This window comes from Poecilia reticulata, chromosome 8, assembly GCF_904066995.2.
Source record: "Poecilia reticulata chromosome 8, P_reticulata-male-v2, whole genome shotgun sequence".
NCBI lineage: Eukaryota > Metazoa > Chordata > Actinopteri > Cyprinodontiformes > Poeciliidae > Poecilia > Poecilia reticulata.
This window is the reverse complement of record NC_088837.1, coordinates 4,498,675-4,522,437: the sequence shown is the minus strand read 5'-3', so window position 1 is coordinate 4,522,437 and position 23,763 is coordinate 4,498,675. Positions and strand designations below refer to the sequence as shown.

Sequence of the window (23,763 nt, the reverse complement as noted above, 5' to 3'; positions counted from 1 at the left end):
CCCCACCAAACACCTCATAACATTTAATACTCTCTTACACTTATCCACTACTTTTTGAATATGAATATTCCAAGTAAGTTTTTCATCCATCAACAAACCCAAAGTTTAAACTCCTTTACCCTTTCTAAATCATGCTTATACAAATACAATTTGAAATCATTAGACACTTTCTTCCTAGTGAAAAATAAAGTCTGTTTTATCTATTGACATTTTAAATCCCCAATTATAAGACCACTCTTCTATACTATAGATTGCTTCTTGTAATTTCTTAGTTAAGAAAATTAAAAATTAAAGTTCTTACCTCTCTTCCAAATCGCTCCATCATCAGCAAATAATGAACAACCCATTCCATTCTCCAAATTGTCAAATATATTAATCATAATAGAGAAAAACAAAGGACTCACAATACTTCCCTGAGGTCTTCCATTTTCAACAAAACATTTTTCTGACAATTGACCTATTCTTACTTGTATAGATCTATTATGTAAAAACTCTTTTATCCGATTAAACATTGAACCTCTAACCCCCATTTTCCTTCATTTAATTAATAAACATTCTTTCCACATCATATCATAGGTTTTCTCTATGTCAAAGAAAACAGCCACCACTCTCCTTACTAACTTACCCTTTTCTGATTTCATGTTCTAAACACAAAACAGGATCCATAGCACTTCTACCTCTCCTGAATCCACTTTGAAATTTTGACAAATACCCCTTCTCTACAAAATAACTCAATCTTTCATTTATCATTCTTTCCATTATTTTGCATGTGTGTGAAGTTAACGCAATAGGCCTATAACTTGCAGAATTTGACTTCTCTTTTCCTGGCTTTAAAATTGGAACTATAATTGCTTCCTTCCTGCCACAGGTAAATAACCCCCTTAACATATCTTATTAAAGAAATCCAATAATATCTTTTAGATTAATTACTAAGTTTTTTAATCATATGAAATAGTCTTTTCCTGGATAATTTTTTTATTTCCTTAAAGCGTTTAATTCAAATAAAAAATAATTATTCAATAAATTATTATATCCTGCATCTACTTCTAATAGATTTCCCTTAATTATACAACCTCTTTTCCTTATTTCTTCTGTATTTAAATTATTAAAACTATGAATTTCAACAAATTTCTTACCCAACTTATTTGCCTCCTCCTCCTCATTTAGAGCAATTTCATCTCCATCCTTAAGAACTGGATGCCCATATTCACTTCTAATTCCATTCATTCGTTTAATCATTCCCCAAATTTTTACATTTTTGGTTTCCCTTCCTACTGAATTACTGACCTGAATTCCTACTGAATGTATGTATTTCAATAAATGCTCTACAAAGCCAAAAAGCTGGACAAGAGCCAATGGAGAGAACAGGGAGGTATAATCTTAGTGAATTTAAAGACAGGCCTTTGTGTGCGGAGCTAAAATAGAAAAATAAAACAGTACTACACAGCGATTCTCAAGCAATGTTTATATTTGGGAATCCAAATAATTTTATAAAGACATTTAGTGATTTTCCTCAATTTCTGAACCACATGCACACAATACATAGAATAAAAAGAAGTCAGACAATACAATGGATCTGAAGTGTCCAACTCAGAGATGGGATAGTGTCTGTGTGTGGAGAGTCCTTGAGCATTTTCCGACTGATTATTGGTGAGTGGAACATCTCCCCTTCTCCATTAAAAAGCCAGAACATCTGCTCCAATAGATAGAGGCAACAAAATGTAACTTTCATAGAAGTACTGGACTGCAGCTAATCACAGTCAGCAGAATTCACTTCCAGAAACACTTTATTCATGATCAGTATGAGTCATATTTACATAGAACATAGAAATAAGAGAACAGGTGGCATGAATGTGTAGACAAAGTTTCCAAAACAATAATAAAATAAATGAAACCAGTCACTGTAGTGCTCAGACACAGAGCTGGATGGTTGTTACAAACGAACTTCTCTCAGGCAGAGGAATGTAGTGTTCCTTGCTCCCTGTCTTCTCGCTCTTCTTCATCCATTTTGCGTCCGTGTTTCCGGAAATATTTGTAGCGCTGAACGTACAGTTTTACAAGGTTGCTCACTTTGACTGGGTTGATTTCTCCAGTACGGCTATGGCAAATCTGAGAGAAAAGCAGATATAGTTAACCCTGGTTTTAAATGAATTAACACCACGACACTTTATATCAATCTTACAAAGATTTAAGAGGTTTCACTTTTTCCATGCAGTGATTTGGATGCTTACACTGACCTTATGCACAGCCTTTCTTAGGATGTCTTTATACTCTTCCTTATTGATGTCTTTGCGCTGGTAGTAAGGTTTGATGGCAAGCTTCACCTCCTCCACTGCCCGCTCTTGGGTGTGCAGCTTCTTCAGATACTTAGAGAACGAAGTAGTAGTCATGTTAATAAAGCTGCAAAATTTATGGAATACAAGCATTGTAGATTTTACTTAACACAGTCAAAATAGTTAATACTCCAAGTACATACACTCAAATATTTTCGAGTGTATGTAATATTTACGAATATTTTACAAAAATCCTTTCATCAATTTAATGGGAAACAACTGTCCAGTCCAGCAGCAAAATTAAGTCCTTTATGATTGAATTGGAAGATCTATTCAGTGAATAGACAATGGTCCACTCACTTTTAATGCAAAGTTGCTTTAAAACAGTGTTTCTCAACCTTTTTTGGGCCAGCGCCCCCCCAGCCTTTATCCAGGTCCCTCACCGCCCTCCACCGAAGAATTTGTAGACTACTTGCACTGACAATTATTTTATTATTAATGTTACTATCATTATTGTGGATGTTTTGAATCGGCGCACCGATTATGTTTTACGGACACTTCAGCCCCTTACGCTCCTTCACCTCGCGCACATAACGGGGTAAATGTAGCGAGTTTTGCCCTAAACGTATCGGCGTCTGGAGGAGGGGGGTCAGGGGGGGGAGGAGCTTGTTTTTACGCTCCTTCGTGGGGGGGGGGGCGCCGATTTATGTTTTTGCATCCACCTGAATAATGTGTAGTTGCGCCCCTGCCCATGACACTTCAACAATATTATTTTGCCTTTTATGTGGAAATAGTGTCTGTTTATTCTTGCCATAGAGTATTAATTATTGATCTTGCCATACCAGTTTATTCCTCTGTATTTACTTTAGTTTCTTAGTTTATTCTTGCATTTTGTTCTTCATTCATTTCCATTTAGTTTCCTTTGATTAGTTTTATCCTCTCTTGGTTTATTGCTATGTCCACTTTAGTTTCTTTCCTGTTGCTAGATTTATTTTATCGTTTATTGACCATCAGTAATCTTCACTCATCACCTGCTGTGCCTCCTAATCGTCATGTGTTTCACATCACATCATGTGTTGATTTTTCACTGTTCAGTGTCGGATTCTCTGTTTTTATGCCATAATTCACATCTATAGATGAAGCGGGCAATTGCTCCGTTTTGCTCGCTTCTCATGTTTCAGAGTTTTGCGTAATGCGTTTTTTTTTTGTTTTTTTTTAAGCCCCTAAGGTGCAGGGCGGTCGGGAAACATCGATGGGGAAAAAGCAGACTGACATAAACCTTTTAAAACAACGGAAACAATTTTGGCATTCTGATTATTGAAATTTAAAAGTGCTGTGGTACCGTTGTTCTATCACACCCGTTTCATGTCGGACCACTTACAGCACCGTGTTAACGCTATAAAATGAACGCTCTCTATCGTGGTATCACCCATGGAGGATTTCTTTATTTCTTTATTTAAATGGGTTCATTTTTCAGAGGGATACAAAGTCGTGATTTTAGTAATTACATGTTTATAAGAGCGATTTTCTGCTGTCCTTCCATGGAAGCGGGCAGCTTTCAAACGGAAATAAAAAAACTTTTTAATATATATTGCTGCTTTGACATGATCACAGAACTGCCAAAACGTAGCCTACATAAATACCAGACAAAGTGAATCACAGCAGCGTCATCAGCTGGTGTAACGCTGAACTGATGCGGAGCCATGAAGCTACAAACACTGAATAGAAGAAGAGCTGCCATCGATACAGTTGCTGCTAAGCATGGTTTACTGTTACAAAATACAGTTTTACCAAGTTGCTCAAAGTCTAAACTGGTATTGTTGTGGATTTAAGATGTAAATTTTACCATCGACCAAACGCCCCCCAAAGGCATCCCAACGCCCCCCTTTTGTAAAAATGTCCGCCAGCGCCCCCTGCTGTCCTCTGAACGCCCCCTGGGGGGCGGTACCGCCCACGTTGAGAACCGCTACTTTAAAAGTTGCATTGAAAGTCCATTAAAAGTGCCAACTTTGCATTAAATTATGATCATTTAATGGATCACTCCATTAAATTATAATTTAATGGAAAGTTGGCATTTTTAATGGACTTTCAATGCAACTTTTAGAGCAACTTTGCATTAAAAGTGTCATTATTTACCGAATGACACTTCATGACAACTGTCAAGACTCCTTTATGTTCATGACAGATGTTATGTCATGTTTATGACAGTGTCGTGTCAGTTTTATGCACACCCCTTCAAATAAAGTGTTACCAATGTTTCTGCTGTTTTTTTGTGAAAGAACGTTTTGTGATAGTAGCATTTTGTCCAAGTGGGTTAACAGATAAAGAACTGTCAAAGATAACAGCAAAGTGATCCGACAGGCAACATCAGTTACAGAGACATTGGAAATATTCACACCCTTACTGATAACCAGGTCCAGTGTGTGTCCCTGAGTGTGTGTTGCTTGTTTGACATGTTGCATTAAACGAAAACTCTCTAATATATTAAAGAACTTTTTTGCCCCTCAGTCTTGGGGGTTGTCAATATGAATGTTGAAATCACCGACAATTATTAAACAATCATAATCAATGCATATCAGAGATAGAAGCTCATTCAAGTCAGTAAAGAAATTTTCCACGTATGTTGGAGTTTTGTATAAAGTTGGTGTCAAAGTTTGTGGCCTTTTACCTTGATTCCAAGATACTCAAAAGATGTAAAATGACCCAAAGAAATTTTACTACAGTTTATGGTATTCTTAAATATTGAAGCCACGCCTCCTCTTTTTTTATGTTTTCTATTCTCACTTAAAAAATTTTAGTTATGAGGTGCTGATTCAATTAGTACGATTGGTTCATTATTGTCATTCAACCATGTTTCTGTCAGAAACATAACATCAATATTATGCTTGGTAATGAAATCATTAATAGAGATTTAGTACAAAGAGATCTGGTATTTAAAAGAGCCAGTTTAAGTGACTTAGAGGTTGAAAGTTCTTCAGTCTGAGGTTTGAGTTAAGACCACTGTATTTTACATTTCTGTTCTTTTGTAACTTTTCTTGTAGTGATCCAGACAGGTAATGTCCTGCTATGCGGTGCTGGGGGGCAGACACATTCTGGATGAAAACGGGTCTAAAGATAATATCTGGACCTGGCCTCAGACCTCAGAAACGCAAAGTGCTGGATCCTCTGGGAAGTCAGAGGCAGGTGGCTTAGATGAAGTGAGGTCTGCTATGTTAGAGCTAAGGAGAGACGTGCCGAGGCAAACCTGTTGATCCATTCCATCTGTAAATCTGAGAAACTCTGGTCCAGAAGACATTTCTTTGAAGGTATCTTGTGAATGAGTGGAGGAGCAGAGAGGGAGGAGGGGAGGAGGAGGGGAACCAGTTGCTCTGTCGCAAGTCAATATTTTATCACTTTGTTTTGGGACACTTTGCTCCTGATACACAGAGGGTTCCATCCTAGTCAGACATCCTTGAGCCTGTTCTTCTGAAGCAATGATCACATTGTTGTTCTTGTTGATAAAATGAAAAATGTTTGCAGTGAGCAGCTTGATCCCATGTTTGTTAAGATTGTGTCCACCTCTTCCAAAGAGGTGAAAGCGCTGCCAATAGATCCAGAGGTTATCAATGAAGGTCACTGAGCTGGCAGAGCTTTAATCAGCCATTTGTTTATAATGTCAAAGTCCGACCGGAAGGCGCTGCAGAGGGTGGCGAAAACTGCAGAGGGTGGAGAAAACTGCCCAGCACATTGCCGGGGCACCGCTCCCTGCCATCAAGGACATCTACAGGAAGAGGTGTCTGAAAAGGGCTGGGAAAATCACCAAGGACTTCACTCACCCCGAGCACACACTCTTCTCCCTCCTGCCCTCTCGGAGGCGTTACAGAAGCCTACGGACCATAACCACCAGGCATCGGAACAGCTTTTTTCCCACAGCTGTCACGCTCCTGAACGCCTCCCGACACAACTACAAGGACTGTAACCCCCATCCCCACATACAACAATAACATACGGATTGTCCTCACACTCATACATAATCTGTATATAATCTGGAAATCTTATTTGCCATTATCTATCTTGTATTGTAAATCAACTTATACATATACAATTCATTCCTAACATTTCTGTATATTCTGTATAATCTGCATAATCGGTATATGTGCATATAGCTCCCATATTTTTATTTATACTATATTTATACTGAACATTTTATTTTTATAACCACCTTTGTACACCTGTAAATGCATATTTATACTCTGTATAGCACTTCTGGATAGATGCAAATTACATGTTGTTGCTTTGTACTTGTGACGGTGCAATGACAATAAAGTTGAATTCTATTCTATTCTGAATTCTATTCTATGTCCAGCCTGAAGTGTTTTTTCGTCTCCCCATTGAGGTGATGGAATTGGACCACTGAGAAATTACTTCATTTTTAATTTTCCCATAGTGTTCAGAAGAATATTAAAGTCCTTTTACAGAATCTCCGTTTTTTGCTTTGCATGATCGTTGGCTCCAACATGCACAACTAAAGTCTCAATATTTGGCTGATCAGTGGTGTTACGTCCACCAAGGGCACAACATACTTGAGGACACGAGACAAGAATGAGGGTTCAACAAAATATTTTATCCTTAAACTCTCTTGAACTTTGTTTTTTTTTTGGTTCAGCTGCTTCTGATTTTCTGTGAAGAAAAAGAGAGTTAAATGCCCTCAGTTTCCCGTGTCCCAAAAAAGGAAAAACAAAAGCCCAAAAGTATTAACAGAAAGGTGGACCTGGTGAGCCGGTCAAACAGAACAAAATGGTACAGCAGGGGGCCAACCCTCTACAGCAGTGGTCCCCAACCTTTTTATTACTGCGGACCAGTCAAGACTTGGAAATTTTGCTGCGGCCCGGGCGAGGGTGGGCGTAAACCATCAGATAAGGCTTCTGCATGTTGGTGTTCCTGCTAAATCCTGAATATGCCCAATTTGGTTTGTCTTGGCCCTTTTATCGCAGCCCTGTGGGGATTTCCCTGACTGGGAAGGAGAATCCAACCTGTTGAATGTGACAGGTAGCCAATCAGAAAGCACGGTGACGTAAAAACAGAGGGGAATCCCAAACAGCTGACATATTGCGCAACTGTGAGTCCGGTAGATATCGGACATATGTGGAAATGTTTATTATTATATGTAAAGGTCATTATTATATATGTTTATGTTTATTCAGTTAAAAATGTTAACTATGAAAAAACACATTCACCTCCAAATCATAGTTCAGCAAATAGAGCGGCTGCTCCCGCCTTCTTTTATCCACCGTCTTTTCTTTTTGTTGCGTCTTTTATCTCTTAAAATGACTCCACAAACTATCACTATTGCTTCTACATCATCATCCGTGTTTGGTTATTCTAAATTCCCGCATGCTATGACTGGAATCGGTTCGTGTGGTGTGTTGCTCCTGCCGTGTGGCTGGAGACACAAACCGATGGAACCTGTTGTACTTTTATCAGCTCTGTGGTCACAGAGGTTTGGAGAATCGGCCGATAATTCTTAAATCTTGCCGTCTAAACCAGAAATTAAGACTCACAAGCTCTACTCATCTCATCTCGACCACTGCCCAAACACTCTCTGACTCTGGTCGCTATGGTAACGTTTACATATCCCTTCAAAATAAGATACAGATGTGCCACAAAAACGAACATTTTACTTTCGTGAAAATTTTAACTCACGATAATGACTAATGGGAGCCCTGAGCTTGTTTCTCTGCAACGAGACAGTCCAATCTGGGAGTGATGGGAGACAATGACACCTGAAGTATTGCTTATATCCACAGCCTGCTTGGTCTTCAAGTGGCGAAGCAGCTTGAAGCTTCATTGCCTCATTAGCAGCCAGAGCGCCGCATGTTACGCAGAGCGGCTTGTAATGTGGGACTCACCTACCGGTCCGGGATAAATCCATTCTGCTGTCTCTTCTCTGGGCCTTTTCCCCTTTGCAAAGAAACTTTCCAAAGACATCTGATCTGTTTCTTACTCATTTTGCTGAGAGATAATCCGGTTAAAGGATTTTCAAAATAAAAGATCCTTCAGACTCAAATAAATTAAAATATTTAATTATTTCTTGCACGGCCCGGTGCCAATTGGTCCACGGACTGGTACCTGTCCACGGACCGGGGGTTGCGACCACTGCTGTACAGGATCGTCGAAGCCCCTACTAGTACCAGACTAAAGCAAAAAAGAGCCTAATGCAAAAGAAAGATCAAAACCAGGACAACCGGTCCCACCAGGCCAAAATCACAATGAAAGAGCAAACAAACAAAGGCTAACAAAAATACCGCATGGCAGGCTGGAAACGTCAGCTGCAGCCCATAGCGACTGGACGTACGCACACCACGTCAAGATGTGTCCCCGGTGGCGGTGGAGCGAGCGGAAGCGCGGAATCTCTAACATGCCAAAACCTAGCCTATTTATAGGCGGACCAACAGCGTCACAAATTAACATATTCAAATTACAAAAAGAAATTATCCAAACTCCAAAATATTTGAAAAAAAGGTCATTCTACTAAAGTCTATAAGAAAACAAAGACAAAAATAGACAAAAATCATCATAATGTGCCCGAAGCACATAACAGTGGTTAGAAAGAGCACTTTGCGAGTTAAATCAGATACAGTGTCACCAAGAAAAGAAATCACTCTCGTTTTCTTGGGATTGCAAACATGACTGATCCCATTTACTGCCTCATCTCCAACAATATGCACTCTTGGCATACCTTTCGTTTTCCTGGTGGTCACTTTGTCCTTCGGAGCTTTGTAAGGTGGATGTGTTGGTTTAGCCTCATTGCTGATATTTGAAGGTGAGGTTTCACTCAGAGGCTAAGGCTGGAGTACAGAAAATGTGTTTTTCAGTGGGATTCCCATGGAGTCAGAATGTTTTGAGGCTTGGGCTGATCACTTTGTCCTTGGTAGCGGGGTCGGTGCAGCTGTGTTGGTTCCATCTGGTTGTTTGCTATTCTTTGGCAGAGCAGGTGTTGAAGTTGAAGATGGGTTTCGGCTCAGAGCCGGCCGTTAGTTCTCCTCGTTAGTCGTCTCATGGGATCTGCAGTGAGACTTTTGTTTCAGCTTGGCACTCTGAGCGTTCCAGGGTGAGCTGCTTGGTGCGGGGTGTACGACCTCTCCACTGATTTGAGGAAGAGTTGTTTCATAGAGGTCGACTGTGGCTCTGTGGGTAGAGTAGTCATCTTGTAATCGGAAGGTTGCAGGTTCGATTCCAGCTTCCTCCTGCCACGTGTCGAATTGCCCCTGGGCAAAGCACTTAACACCAAGTTGCCTACCGAGCTGCGTATCGGTGTATTTACGGTCCATTTACCATTTACCATTCATATCCACAGGTAGCATTGATCTCAAAGTTCACCTCCAGTCGTTGAATCTTCATTTCTAAAAACTGAAGTCAATGTAGAATACTGCTAATGTCCTTGGGGTCGGACGGGGACATTTTACCCTAGTTCAACTAGGGTAAAATGAAGAAAAGGTAAAAATAAAAGTGAGAAAATCTCCTGGTCCTTAGGTTTGAAGTAATCCAGTTATGATGTTGATAATGTAAATATAACTATAAAAACTGTGACTTTAAAAATAATTCACAGGCAAAGTTATCAATAAGGACGAGAGAGAGCAGGATGAGCTGTTCCTCCTTCAGCTGCCAGCACAGAAGTGTGGAGAAGGTTCCTAGAAGGTGTGTGGGAGTTTGCCCAACCCGTCTACATGTGTTTTGTGGACTTGGAGAAGGCGTTCGACCGTGACCCTCAGGGAGCATTGTGGGGGGTTCTCCAGGAGTATGGGGTGCCGGGCCCTTTGATACGGGTTGCCAGATCCCTATATGACCAGTGTCAGAGTCTGGTCTGCATTGCCAGCAGTAAGTCGTGCTCGTTGTCGGTGTGGGTTTGACCGCCAAGGCTGTCCTTTGTCACCAATTCTGCTCATTACTTTCATGGACAGAACAAGCCAAGTTGTTGAGTGGATCCATTTCAGTGGCCTTAGGATTGCATCTCTGCTTTTTGTGGATGATGTGGTCCTATTGGCTTCATCGGGTCATGATTTACAGCTCTCCGTGGAGCGGTTCGCAGGCAAGTGTGAAGTGGCCAGGATGAAGATCAGTGCCTCCAAATCTGAGGCCATGGTCTTGAGCTGGAAAAGGGTAGAGTGCCTTCTCCGGGACGGGAAGGGTGTCCTGCCCCAAGTGGAGGACTTTAAGTATCTCGGGATCTTGTTCACGAATGAGGGAAGAAGGGAGCGGAAGATCAACAATCCTAACCCTAAGCACCAGGGAGCACTGTGAGGGGTTCTCCAGAAGTATTGGGTACCAGGCCCTTTGATACAGGCTGTTAGGTTCCTGTATGACCACATCTATGGTCATGAGCTTTGGGTCATGACCGAAAGAATGAGGTCACAGATACTGGCTGGAGGAACTGGCCCAAGTGGCTGGGGAGAGGGAAGTCTGGGCCTTCCTTCTTAGGCTGCTACCCCCGCAACCCGACTCCAGATAAGTGGAAGACGATGGATGACTGGATGGATGGATAGGTTTTCTAAAATCCAAATTGGAGGCATGCCCTGTCCTATTTGTGAGTAGGATGTTTTATGACACTTGTTTTAGATGTCGTCAGGCATTTAAGCACTTTTGCTCACAGTGCTCTGGCGGTGAGAAGATCTGTAGTTTGGAATTCACTTCCTGTTGATTTAAAGTTAGTAACGTTTAAAAAACAAACAAAACTCTGGTTATGTCAAAAACAGAACTGTATCCATTTTTGATGTATTATGTATTATCACTGTTTGTAGATGTCAACATTATGCTGTCCTATTTTAAATTATTACTTACATTTTAAGAGCTACTGTTTAAAAGCCCATCTAGGAACAAGTGCTGCGAATTAGCTGTTACTATTGCACTAGTGCGCAAACATGGGACTGCTGCCTTTCTAGACAAATAATAAGGTGAGATATTTATTAGCTAATGAAAACCTGAATATTAATTTTCCAATCCAGAAATTCTGTATTTGTGTCTCGTTAGGTAGATAATCATTCTTGTGGAGTGATTACTAAAGGACTTTAAGTCTAAAATACATTGGTATTACGCTCACATCTGGACTTTGTTTGTAATGGTACAGGATGATACATTCATCTTTGGCTTAAACTGATTATCTCTCTTAGTTTATCTAATGGAATAATTTATTGAATCTGTAGGAATAGTTTGGTCTTGTCAAAATATGGTCTAGAACAGGGGTGCTCAATACGATCGACCGGTCGAACGCAGGAAGGTTTTGAGTTAATCTCAGCTATAGGTGACAAACTGAACGCCGCCAGGACGCTGAGACCAGCACTTTCTCTTCTGACAGGCTTATCAAAATATTCTCTAAGATCCTAAACGTTTGTAGCTTAATTAAAGAATAATAATTTGAAAATATTCTATGAAACATGTTAAAATGAATAATCTCAGTAATTATTGTTTCAACAAGGTGTTGCGCAATTCAGTGTGTTTCGGGTCCATTAACAAAAAACAAGGCGACTCAAAGACTGACTGAGAGCAGAGCAGGAGTTTAAATTAGCTACTCAACCACCAGTGTGTTCATGAGAGGCTTATTAATAATTGAGAAATAAATATCAAGCCTGGAAACCTAATATCGTAAAGGACTGAATGTTATGTTTTTAACCTAATCTCTGCTCGGCTTGCGGGGTATGTGTGGCGGTAATCACATTTTTATATTGTATATTGCTTTAGCCTTTCTCACTCACTGGCAACGAGCACGACTTACTGCTGGCAATGCAGACCAGACTCTGACACTGGTTATCTAGGGTTCTGGCAACCCGTATCAAAGGGCCCGGTACAATTTGGAACTAAATATGTAGCTTCCTAACTAAATGTTTAGTTTGACTTTAACGGGTGTGCTTAAACAACAAAGAGAGAGAGAGAGTAAAAAGGTACGAGTGGTTTTGAGTTGATCACCTGTTCAAGTTGTTTTACCTTTGCTGTGGCGCTTCACACCTGCTGTAGTTTCTGAACGCTCAATAAACGACAAACTTGGACTAATTACCTCGTTCGTTTGTGAGTATTCACAAACATCAAATAGGACAAATACATTTCATTAAGTTTTAACAAACTAATGGATAATTATGTGAAATTAAATTAATTATATCCCAACTTCAGAAGATTTGCCTTCACCTTTACTAGGCTCTGTGTTTCTTCCTATCAGTCTGTAGTTTCTCATATTTCAGTCATCAAACCAAATTTCAGATCCACCATGACTGACTGGTACCTGCTGGCTTCAGGTTTGCAACCAGCTTCTGATTGAGAAACCAGTAAGCTGCTCCCAGTGTCAGAATGAGGAAGAAACTGCATTAGGTTTTCTATCACTTTATTATTTCTGCTCTAACTGATGTATATTCACATATAAAATAAGTCAGAATTTAATTTACAATTTTTGTGTCTTTGTGTCATGAGGTAGATCTCAGCCGGCTGGTGAGAGAAAAAGTAGATCTTGTTCTCAAAAAGTTTGGGCACCCCTGATCTAGAGATATGTTTTCATCACAATTCCACGGTACATCCTACCTCCAGGATTCTGTACTGAAATGGCAATCCACATGATATACAGCAAAACCAAATGTATACAAATTAAATTATAATGCATGTAAATAGTGTTAGCATGGGTTTTATAAAAAGCTGCTCCTGCAGAATGTTTCACCATGATGGTGCATTCTCTGCTAGAATGTTCTATGGTACAAACAAGAGCAGTAAAGGAGTTACGTCATCAAATTTATTTATAATTACATCATAGCCTTTTGAATTGCAATCAAATCCAAATCCTAAAGATTATCAACCCTATTTCCTCTGCATTATGCTTAAGCTTTTGTGATCAGAAGTTTGCATCTACTCATCATGGGAATCATCAGTTCAAATGGTGAAATTAATATATAAATAAATGCTGTAGATCTAACCATAACATTAACAATCAACATATCAGCTTCTTTCAGCTGTAGAAAAAATCATTGCATTCCTCTTCGAAATGAAAACAATTGTATCATGTTATACTTTTCTGTTTTTATTCTTTTTATTAATACTGTCAGTATAACTACAGGCCACTGTATAAAACCACTTTGTCATACCTTATCTGAATCTTTGTTCTCATTTTCCCATCTGGCTTCACCAGAGCTTCCCGTCACTCCTGACAACCCCACGGGTAGCATCGGCGGTGGGGTCTGTGCACATCCACCTCCTAGGGAGGGGTGCAGGTGAGATGGGGGCGTTTTGGTGCATCCCACCAAAGGGAGAGAGCTGTGGAGGATGAACTGGGCAGGGCTCAGACCAGCTGGTGGAGGCACAGTGGGAGGTGGAGGGATTTGGGTGGATGAGGAAGTTGAGGAAGGAGGAACGTGATGCTGGGATTGGTTCTGGTTGGAATGGGACAGAATCTGCATGTGTGAAACCAAATCAATGAACAATTAGAGGTTACTTGAATTGAAAGTAAGAGTAGCTGTAGATGGTTCCTTTTTTAAACTTTTCCTAGGTTTATTTTTTGCTAACATCTTGAATGTATTGTTTTTCTGATTTTGTTGAATAATCACATTTTTATATTGTATATTGCTTTAGCTTTTCTCACTCACCTGACTGGTTGCTTGAATGAACTCCTGTGCTTTCGCCCTGCTGGCAATATTGGCCTCCTCCATTTTGAAGAGTAGAGCCGTCACTGACAGAATAATAATTTACACAGGTGAGCATGTATTCCTAAAGATTCACATACAAACACATCAGAAATATAATGTTTAGAAGCTAAGAGTTTATAATTGTGAACTCTAACAGCACTCTTATGAATTATGATCATTGGGCGATGGTGGCTAAGGAGGTAGGAGTTGTAACTGGTATTATCTTGGTTCAAACCCATGCTCTGTCTGTCTGAGTCGTCGTGTCCTTTGGCAAGACACTTCACTCGCCTTGCTTGCTGTTGGTGGTGGTCATAGGGTGCAGATTGTGTGGCAGTCTTCCCCAGGGCAGTTGTGCTAGAACGTAGCTCAGGGTGTGAATGGGTAATGTAGTGTAAAGTGCTTTGGAGTAGATAATGCTACATACAAGAACATACCCTTTACAAAGGCATTCAAATGTTCAAGATTCATGTTTCTGAATAATTCAGAAGAGTATGGCAAGGTTCTGTTCAGGTAGGAGTACAAACTTACATGCTAAAACACCTCCAGTTGTACAGTCCACTCCTGTCTGAAGACTCCAGGGCAGAGTAGGTGCTGCTGGTGGAGGTGGAGGAGGTGGTGGTGGCAGCTTGCTGGCAGAAGAGGAGGACACTGAGGACGAAGAGGAGGGGTCAGTGGAAGTGAGCGACAGCGAAAGAGAGGTGAGGCCTGCTGATGAAGATGAGCAAGGAGGCGAGGTCAAAGATTTTGACAGGTCTTCTGGAGGGGGAGGCTTTACAGTCTTTGTCGACAGGGTACTTCCAAGACCGGCTCCCTGGGAAGTAGACAGGCTCGATGGACTGGAAGCTGGGGGAGAAGGGCTATTCTCATCTGGGCAGTCCTCAACTAGAAAAGCGGGCTCTGGTGTCTTACAACTGCTGTCCACAGTTTGAGAGTCAGGGGAAGACTCCCTGGTGTCCCGCAAGGGAGCATTCGATGGAGGCGGTGTGTGTGGTGGAGAGGAGGAGGGCGGGAGAACACTGGTGGAGGAGGAAGTAGAAGAGGAGGATGAGGGGCAAGGTGGAGGGCCAGCTTGACCTGTATGTGGACCGACTAATTTACTCCCCTCTCCAACAGCTGACGGAGAATCAAAGGAAGCTCCAGTCCAGCCTTCTAATGTGGATTTTTTTTGGCTCCTTTCACCAGAAGCCATACTAGCTGTTCCAGCTTTTTTACTGTTTTTCTTAGCTAAGCGGCGGCGACGCTTGGTTGCCAGAGATGATGAGGGGGAGGATGCAGAAGAAGAAGTAGATGTGATGGAGCTTGGTTTTGTTTTTTTGGACTTCTGTCCAGCAGGGCTGGCTAAGGATGATGGCGGTCCCAACAGGCTGCTTCGTTTTCCCATACCAGCTAGATCTTTACCTCGGCCACCTAATGACAGGGGCTCTGAGCAAGGCTTCAGGAATGGAGACCTGCTTTCATTGTCTCTACAAAAGACTACGGCAATAGAGCCTCCAACCACTGAACCCCCTGCTCCTGCTCCTGTACCCCCTGGACCCAAGAGGTCCATGCTTAATTTTCCAGAACCAACAGAAGCTCCAGTGGTACTGCTCACTCCCTCTCGCACCAAGACCGACACTTTGGACTGAAGTTTGCCTTTCCGACTGCTGCTGCTCTCTTTCTTGGATTTCCCAGAACTAATTAAATCTTTTCTACTGCTTTTGTCCCGGACTTTTTCCTTTCCTACTTTTCTGGCTCTCTTTGCTGATGTGAGACCAGGAGGGATGGAAGTAGGACCTGAAGTCACTGTCAGTGAGGACAGGCATTTCCCCGTTGTTTTATTAGAAGAGGAAGGGGAATCCAACTTCTTTATTGTGTGAGACTTCTTTTTTGAATGACTTTGTCTGGCTTTAGGAGAAGGTTTTGCTTTAGGGCTTGGGTTGGGTGGTTCTAAAGGCAGTGCAGCAGGAGGTGTATCTTCCAAAGATGGGTAATCTGAGTCCAAAGCTTCTCCGTCTAAAGACAACATATCAATTTCCAATTTGTCAGAGTAGCGATCTGACTCATAGCCGTGATACCTCGGTGGGGAGCATGACCGTGAACGGCCACAAACACCTTCCCGCTCCTCTGTGTCTTCATTTGATTGCCATTTTCTTCTTTTCCTCTCCTCTGTGGGACGGCAAGGAGACGCTGCTGTAAGTCTCGGTGAGCCTGGGACTGTGGTGGTGGTAGTGGTGGTTGTCACTGTAATGGTTCGCTTAATAGCAAAGAGGTCAGAACCATTCAGGTCTTGAATTGATGGCGGGACAACAGGGCGACCATCCCGTCGATGTTCCCTTTCATGCTGCCTGTCTCTATTACTTTCCCTCTCCTCCCTACTGCTCTTACGCTTCTTTGGAAGGCCCCGCTCTCTGCTGCTTGAGTGCAGTTTGCCCTTCTTTTCCCTTTCCCTCCTTCTAGAATTATAATCTTGTACTCTCTCATCTTTCCTGTGACTGTTGCTGTGATTATGATGCCTGTCTCTGTCCTTATCTCTGCCTCTATCCCTTTCTCTGTCTCGATGACTTTTTCTGCTCCTGTCTTTCTCTCTTTCCCGTTCCCTGTGTCTTTCTTCAGACAGACTTGAAAAAGAGCGTCGTGAGTGCATCTCTTTTCTTGAAGAGTGATGTGAGACTTCAGGGCTGTCATGTCGCCTCTTCTTTCCTTTCTGACTGCTGCTTCTACTGCTCCCCCTTGTTTTAACCTCCTTTCCATCCTTTTGTCCTCGTCCTTTCTCTTTGCTCTTCTCGCAACCCTCCTCTTTTTCCTTCTTCCTCTTTTTCCTTTTGACCACCTTTTCCCCTGGCTTTCTTTCTTTGCTTTTTTGTCTGTCACGATCATTAGAACTTTTGGAGGACTTACGATTCTTGCTTGTTTGCTCTACAGGGGGCGTGGCAGGAGAGGCAGACGTGGAAGCTTGAGGAAGGGAAGGAGGCAGTGGTGGCTGAGAAGACAGAGGGGAAGAGGCAGGAAAGGACAGATACCTTTCCTTCCTCCTGCTGACCAACTTCCTTCTCAAATCCTCCACTCCGACAGCAGGCTCATCTTCAAGCTCCCTGTCATCTTCCCAGTTTCCCTCTGTGCACACAGACACAAACCCATCTCCATCCAGCACGCGCAAAATGCGTTCTGGTTTCGAACCAAAGAATGAAATATTGGGAGAGTTTAGAGGAAGGGGTTCCTCTGAGGGCCTCTTTTTAGCTCCAACTCTGTCAACAGCTCCAACTATCTCTCCCTCCTCTATCTCAGAATGCTCTGAGTCAATGCCTTCTCTTTGCCCCCGGGCTTTGAAGCTGCTGCTTTCCACTCTCCTCCTCAGGTGTTGTTGGCTGATCAGACTGGGGCTCAGTGAATCCATCAAAATCTCTGTGGAATCTGGAGGTTCTTCATCTTTCTTATCATTTATTTCAGCAATTTTCTCTAAGACCTCATCTCTGTCAAGCCCATCATCCACATTTGACTGTGGAGAGCCAGTTGGATCAAAAGGGTCATATTTCTCCCCATGCCCCTCCTCCCCCATCAGATTTCTCTCTTTCTCTACATCAGTTGGACTGTAAAAATTGTACATCCCTCCTTTCCCATCATCTTCTTCACAGCTATTGCTCGCCTGCATTGCCATGTGAGGAAAGCGCTGTACTGAGGCGTTATTGTACATAGATGTGGCAAGTGGTTGTGTGGAAGTAGAAGAAACCCTGGCCACCTCACTCAGACGTGTTACATTGTTTTTATACACTGAGGTATTGGCACAAAGAGAGGACGATGAAGATAATGGTGAAGACGGCGCAGAAGAAGGCGGTGACGGAGACGAGAAGGGTGAGCAGGGAGGAGGGCTCCTGGCGGTTTCTCCAACCTCAACTGGGGAAGAGGAGGGTGATGACCTCCTTTTGAAGTCCGATGCTGAAGTCGAGTCCATGGATTGGGAAACCCGGTAGTATAAATGTCAGCCAAGGCCACACAGCATAAAAGGTCCAGTAAAAACCTAGCAGAGAGCAGACATGATACTTAAATAGCATAATAATCTTTGTATTTTGCAGAAGTATTTAAACTTTTTCACATTTTAGGCAGTGCATAATTGTGAAGTGGAACAAAAAGATAGTTTTAAAAATATCTGACAATTGTGATGTGCAACTGCATTCTGCTCCCTTACTCTGATACCCATAAGTAAATCAATCAAGATTATTTGTAAAGCACAATTCAGCAACAAGGCAGTTCAAAGTGCACAGCCAATAATTGAAACAGTACATTTTGCCAAAGCTGTTTATACACAACAAAATGTTGGTCAGTGTTTCATTTATTATGGTTCAAAAGCAACTCTAAATAGAATCCAATGCAACAAACTGAAGTTACTTCATATAGTTTACTTTCTGCAGAACTGTTGATAAACTTGTCTCCACTGGTATCTCTGATCACTCATCTTAACCCAAATCTTTGCATAAATCCTATATCAGATTTAAGTCAAGGTTCTGTCTGGGTCGCTTCAAAATGTTATGTTGTTGTTGGTTGACTATTTCTTTAAAACTTTAGTTGTGTTTTGAGTCACTGTGACACTGAAGTCACTAATACTGTTCAAGACAAAGTCTCTGCAGATTTCTTGATGTTGTTGCAGGCAACCTTGATTATAATCCTTCTTTATGATGCCGCTTTCTCTAGAGCAGCTTATCCTGTCGGCTAAAAAAAAGACCTGTAGCATTGTTTCCACCACTATTCTTGACCATGAGGATGGTGTTCTTTAAGCAAGGCCTTCCCTTTATGTTAGCATGAAAAGCATTCATAACACTTAAAATATAGTCACTGAAAATTATTGCTCCCCAAACGGTCCTTTGCAAATATGAATATTTTACATGCTAATATCATAATGAGATATTTCCAAAAAGTATGCAACCTCAATGGCTTTAGGGGTTATCATTGTGTTCTTTTTCATCTCTCACCATTAGCCTTTCCTATACAGGTGTTAATTTTGACTTTCTATTATGTCATCTCTGCGACAGACTGGTGACCTGTCCAGGGTGACCCTGCCTCTCGCCCAGAACGTTGGCTGGAGAGGCACCAGCACCTCCTGACCCCACTGAGGGACAAGGGTGTAAAGAAAATGGATGGATGGATTATGTCATCTGAGATTTTCCAGAGAGTGGAGCATCTTTTATTTTTAAATAATACTTTTTGTTTTGACTGATGGTACTTAGAATATATTTCCTCAGAACAATGCTGAGTTAAATGTAAGAGTGGAATGTGCCAAAGCTGTTTCTTTAAACAGAAAAGATTACATACTAAAATGAAATTATCTGTTGTGTGAACATTGTAATTTTATATGTGTTTGTCTGCGTGTGTGTGTGTGTGTGTGCGTAAAAAGACATTACGAGTAGAGTCTATGTGAAGTAGGATTATTGGGGGTGGAGGGACAGTGACTGTAACAACATGAATTGGTACCCAGATCTGTACTACATGTCAGCGTGGTCTTAAAGTTCTTTGCAGATAAAAGTTCTAAGTAGGTTAGCTATTAGACATTAGGTTGTATCTTTATGTTTCTGTACAAATCTTAAGATTTTTGTGTAAATAAACATATTTACACAAAATATGTGTAAATATTTTGTGTAAGGGTTAGGGTTGCACTGTTTGACTCCTTGAGTCAAACAGTGCAAAATTTGCCTGAGACAGTGTTATGCTTTCACAGGGGTTTAACTAGACTTTTAATGTGATATCTGTACTCAGCCTAAAGTGGTTCATACTCCTGGCACATTGACATTCAAAGTTACAGTGTATAGCTTTCGTAAAAATCTGTTATTTACATATTTGTTCTATCTTATGACAGTATGAGACAGATAATCTGTGAAAAGCGCAAGCTCTTCTACCTCCTCCCTGAGCTACTATTACTATCTGAAGAAATGCACCTCTCCCAGTCAAACACTTCCAGAGCCAGGAAGAGCGTCTTAGTGCTGCTGATCCACCTCATGTCCTCACTGATAAATGTGTTAATGGAGGAGAAGCAACTTACCGTTCCAGGAAAATGTTTATCCGCCGTCATCAGTGGCCATGCTAACTAGACTGAGCATTCATGGCAGCCTCAGTTGTAGTGAACCAGCTGTAGCATATCAAAGAGAAAGGGAGAGGTTGAGCAGTCAGTTGACAACAGTAAGGCCCTCATGCTGGCTCTGACTGATTGTTTCTGACGAAGCAGTGCATTTGTTCAGATGACAACAGGACCACAGGAAGAAGGCAGAGGAGCTCAATTTTTTCATAGGTCATACTGTCGCAACACTGACAGTTTCAATGAATATGCAAATAACATTTTAAATAAAAGTTACACACAGTTGCTTTAAAGTCAACTTTTAATTTAACAAATTTTTTTCTTCAAACTGGAAGTCATATTGAAGTCTTGAAGTGGCCCAACCAGAGTCCTGGAATTAATTTGGGGTATAGATTAGACTGATGGCAATGAGGCCTTCCAACCTCGAACCCTGGCAGCATATCGTCAATGATAAGCACTTAAGTACCAGTGGAAATATGCAAAAATCTGATCAGCAATCATAAGAAGGATTTGAGCGCTATGGTTTTCCAATTGATAAGAGGACGACAAGTTGAATTATGTATAAAAGCATTTCTTAAAACAATGAATAGTTCATTATTTTATCTTTTGAGTGATGTCAGACTCATTACAAGCAAACTTAATATTTTAAAAAAGGTCATTTTAAGTCTAAATTTACAAAGGTTATAAATAATTTTGGGGTTAACTGTGTATGTTCCAGAACATTCACACTGTATATCTCCCTAAACACTACATCCTCACTCTAATACATGGTGCTGGTGGCAGGATCATGCTGTGGGGATGTTTTTCTTCACTGAGGACAAGGAGGTTAGTCAACATAGATGACTAACCTCCTTGTCCTCAGGTGAACAATCCTGGATCACTTTTCATCAGGACAACCCTCCACAAATACTGCCATTCCTACATTGGAATGGTTTAGACCAGTGTTTCCTGACCCGGGTCCTCAAAGCACACTGCCCTGCATGTTTTAGGTGTTTCCATGCTTTAATATACCAGATTCAGATGATTATAGTTTAGCAAACGTCTGTTAATCAGTTATAAGTTGAAATCTGCTGAGCTGAAGAACACAACTACACTCAAGTAGTGTATTAATAAGTATTCTGAAGATAAATTCAGAATCATGACAAGATATTGGATATAAGTCACTCAACTTTCAGGATAAAAAATTACGGATCAGAGGTCAAGCTAGTTATTCCTATATTGCAATAGAAGGAAATGAGTAGCCAGAGTCTTGCTAAAATTATTATTGTTTAATATGATTATTATTGTTGATTTGAATGTCAAAATAAGTAAAAAATTGTACAATAAGAAAAAATGGCAAGAATAATGGGGTAGAGAAGAACATTCTACATTTTATTATAGTATCAAAAGAGAATTTAGAAAATTAATAGAATTAAAAAAGAAAATATTATATTGAGGATGACATTTGGTCATACAGGATTAAACAGTATTCTTAAAATAATAAAAATAGTACAGGTTGTTTTAATGATCGTGAACAAATAGAAACAGTACAAGATATTTCTTTGGAATGTGATACATATGTTTAAGAAAGAAAAGTATTAATTGGAATATTAAATAAGAATAAAAGTAAATTACATGTAACTGAATAATTTCAAAGCTCATCTGGGGTATGTAGTTTCTAGCAGCATTTTAAGTTTTTTGAAGAAGAGCAGGTATTTTGGGAGGAACATAGTTTTAATAGAACATTTCAACCATACTCCAATCTGGAAGGCGGCAGTAATGCACCTTAAGCTGTTGCCAACTGCCAAAAGAAAAAGAGAAAGAAAGAAAAAAAATGAAACAAAGCAACAACAAAAAAACCACCTAAAACATGCAAGGCAAGGTGCCTTGGGGACCAGGGTTGGAAAACACTGGTTTGGACCACAGCATAGGGAGGAGTTATCCAGTCCTTATCCATCTGAAGTAAGACTTAAACTGATGTTTTTCAGATGTTCTAGAACCAAGCTGCCATTCCTAAAACGAACCTGAGTGGTTTTAGAAAGAGGAATCAGAAGATATTCCGTTTACAGACGTTCAAAACTGGTACAGGGAGCCCAAAAGAAGTGCAGGACTTTCAGTGAAAGATAATCTTCCCACCGTCCTGCATACTTTAGATGCGTCTCTGTCCCAGAACACCAGATTCTCCTCTATATGCCATCAAATGCTACAGATGCCTGTTAATCGCCCCGTTATTCAAGTCAGGTGTGTGGCAGAAGGGAAACACCTGAATATACAGGGCAGTGGAGAAACACTGCCTTAAAGTATTAGCTCAGGAGGGAAGGAGGCGTTATTACAAATACACCGATCAGTTGTCGTTTTTATTGGCAAAACATTTAAGAATGTTGTATCATATTCCTTCTACTTTGAGTTAATCAAGCTCGGTGACGGGAACATTACTTTTACTTTTGGGTTAGGGAACATCTAGCATTTAGCAATACAGACACCGCTGTTAGCATCACTGCTGACGCCGCTGGTTGCCGGCCTATTCATTTCCATAGTTAAATGTCGCATACAACTAGAATATACAACTCTATTCCTACTGAAAAAATGACTTCGTTGCTAAGCGATTAGCTCCAATAAAGCAATTCAGAATATGGAAACATTGAGCTAGCTGGGTAACCGCTTTACTCTGACAAACCCATGTAGTGAGAATGGCTGTGTGCTAACATGCTACCTTGACTCGAATAGTCTTTAGTCTGACGGCGAATCTTCCGTCGTTCATCCACCTGAACTAAATTAGGCCATTAAATCAACCAAATGATCAAAGTTTTAATTGCTAATGTATCAAAAGCGGAGGAGCCCTGCTCTATTAGTCGCCGCCATCAGCCTTCTCCTGAAGCCGGACGACAAAGAATTATGGGAAACGGAGTTTTTCCGTGTGTGTTCGTCATTCCTGTTGGCTTCCCAATAGAATTTAAGCCCCAAATTCAAAGAAAACATTTCCTTACTACTATTAGACAGTAACGTGGCCTTTTTGTTAAACAGTATGAATATATCACTATACTCAGAAAGTCTAGGGACTTAACCCACAGAAAATGCATAATAAAAAAATAGTTTGCGCACAATCTTTTCTCTTATTCTTCCATCCTCTTGTAATTTACCTTCAAGAACAATGATGCTCAAGTTCACAACAGCCATTCTTTTGGAAAAGCACATTTATTTCTTCTACTGTAGTCAGTGTTCCATTGGAAAAGCATGTGCTTTCACGATGTATGAAAGATAATAAATATTTGTGGACAAAAAACTGCATTTGCTATAAAAGTAGCCATATCATGCTGACTATGCCAGGAGACAGAAGCATAGTGTGCTTGGAGAGGTTGGATGAGCAGCACAGCTATTTGCCAACAGTGACCTGGAGCTAACCTTCAGCAAAAAGCACTAAGTTCATCCTCTGGATAACTTACATCAGCAGAAAGTACACAAAGTAGTGTGAACATTTAAGACGTAAATTACTAATACAAATCACCAGAAAAGCAAATAACTGCAGATTACTGCAGCTATCACTCTGACTTAAACATCTGGAAACTAGACTGGATTTTTCAGATTGGGTTAGTCAGTGAAACCTCACACTGGATTTCAAGCAACATGCATGCTGGTCCTCTTCACTCGTCTTCAGGGACCTTGATTTCCTAATAAAAATACAAATGCTACTTGAGCTACTGAGCAACAGTCCAGTTCTATTTCCCCTTAGCCTAGGAAAGACAAACCCCATCTGGAAACTACAGTGGATTTTTCAGTGTAGTGAGTTGAAGACATATGTTATATGATATATCAGAGCAACAGCTCATCTACAGCTGAG

The 23,763-nt window shown here is 40.8% G+C and overlaps 1 protein-coding gene across 2 annotated transcripts; it reads right to left on the bottom strand.

The window, feature by feature from the left end:
* Positions 1-1,448: 1,448 nt before the first annotated feature.
* scaf1 (SR-related CTD-associated factor 1) lies at positions 1,449-23,055 on the bottom strand. Of its 2 annotated transcripts, XM_008414976.3 has the most exons (7): positions 22,639-23,053; positions 19,914-20,000; positions 14,435-17,900; positions 13,868-13,950; positions 13,370-13,675; positions 2,238-2,366; positions 1,449-2,109 (listed from the first exon to the last, which is right to left on the bottom strand). In XM_008414976.3, the coding sequence occupies exons 3-7, from the start codon at positions 17,832-17,834 to the stop codon at positions 1,951-1,953; spliced, it is 4,077 nt and encodes a 1,358-aa protein (XP_008413198.2). In that variant the 5' UTR covers positions 17,835-17,900; positions 19,914-20,000; positions 22,639-23,053; the 3' UTR covers positions 1,449-1,950. The 2 variants fall into 2 exon arrangements, with proteins under 2 accessions (XP_008413198.2, XP_008413199.2); XM_008414977.3 differs by lacking the exon at positions 19,914-20,000 and having other exon boundaries at positions 22,639-23,055.
* Positions 23,056-23,763: the final 708 nt, after the last annotated feature.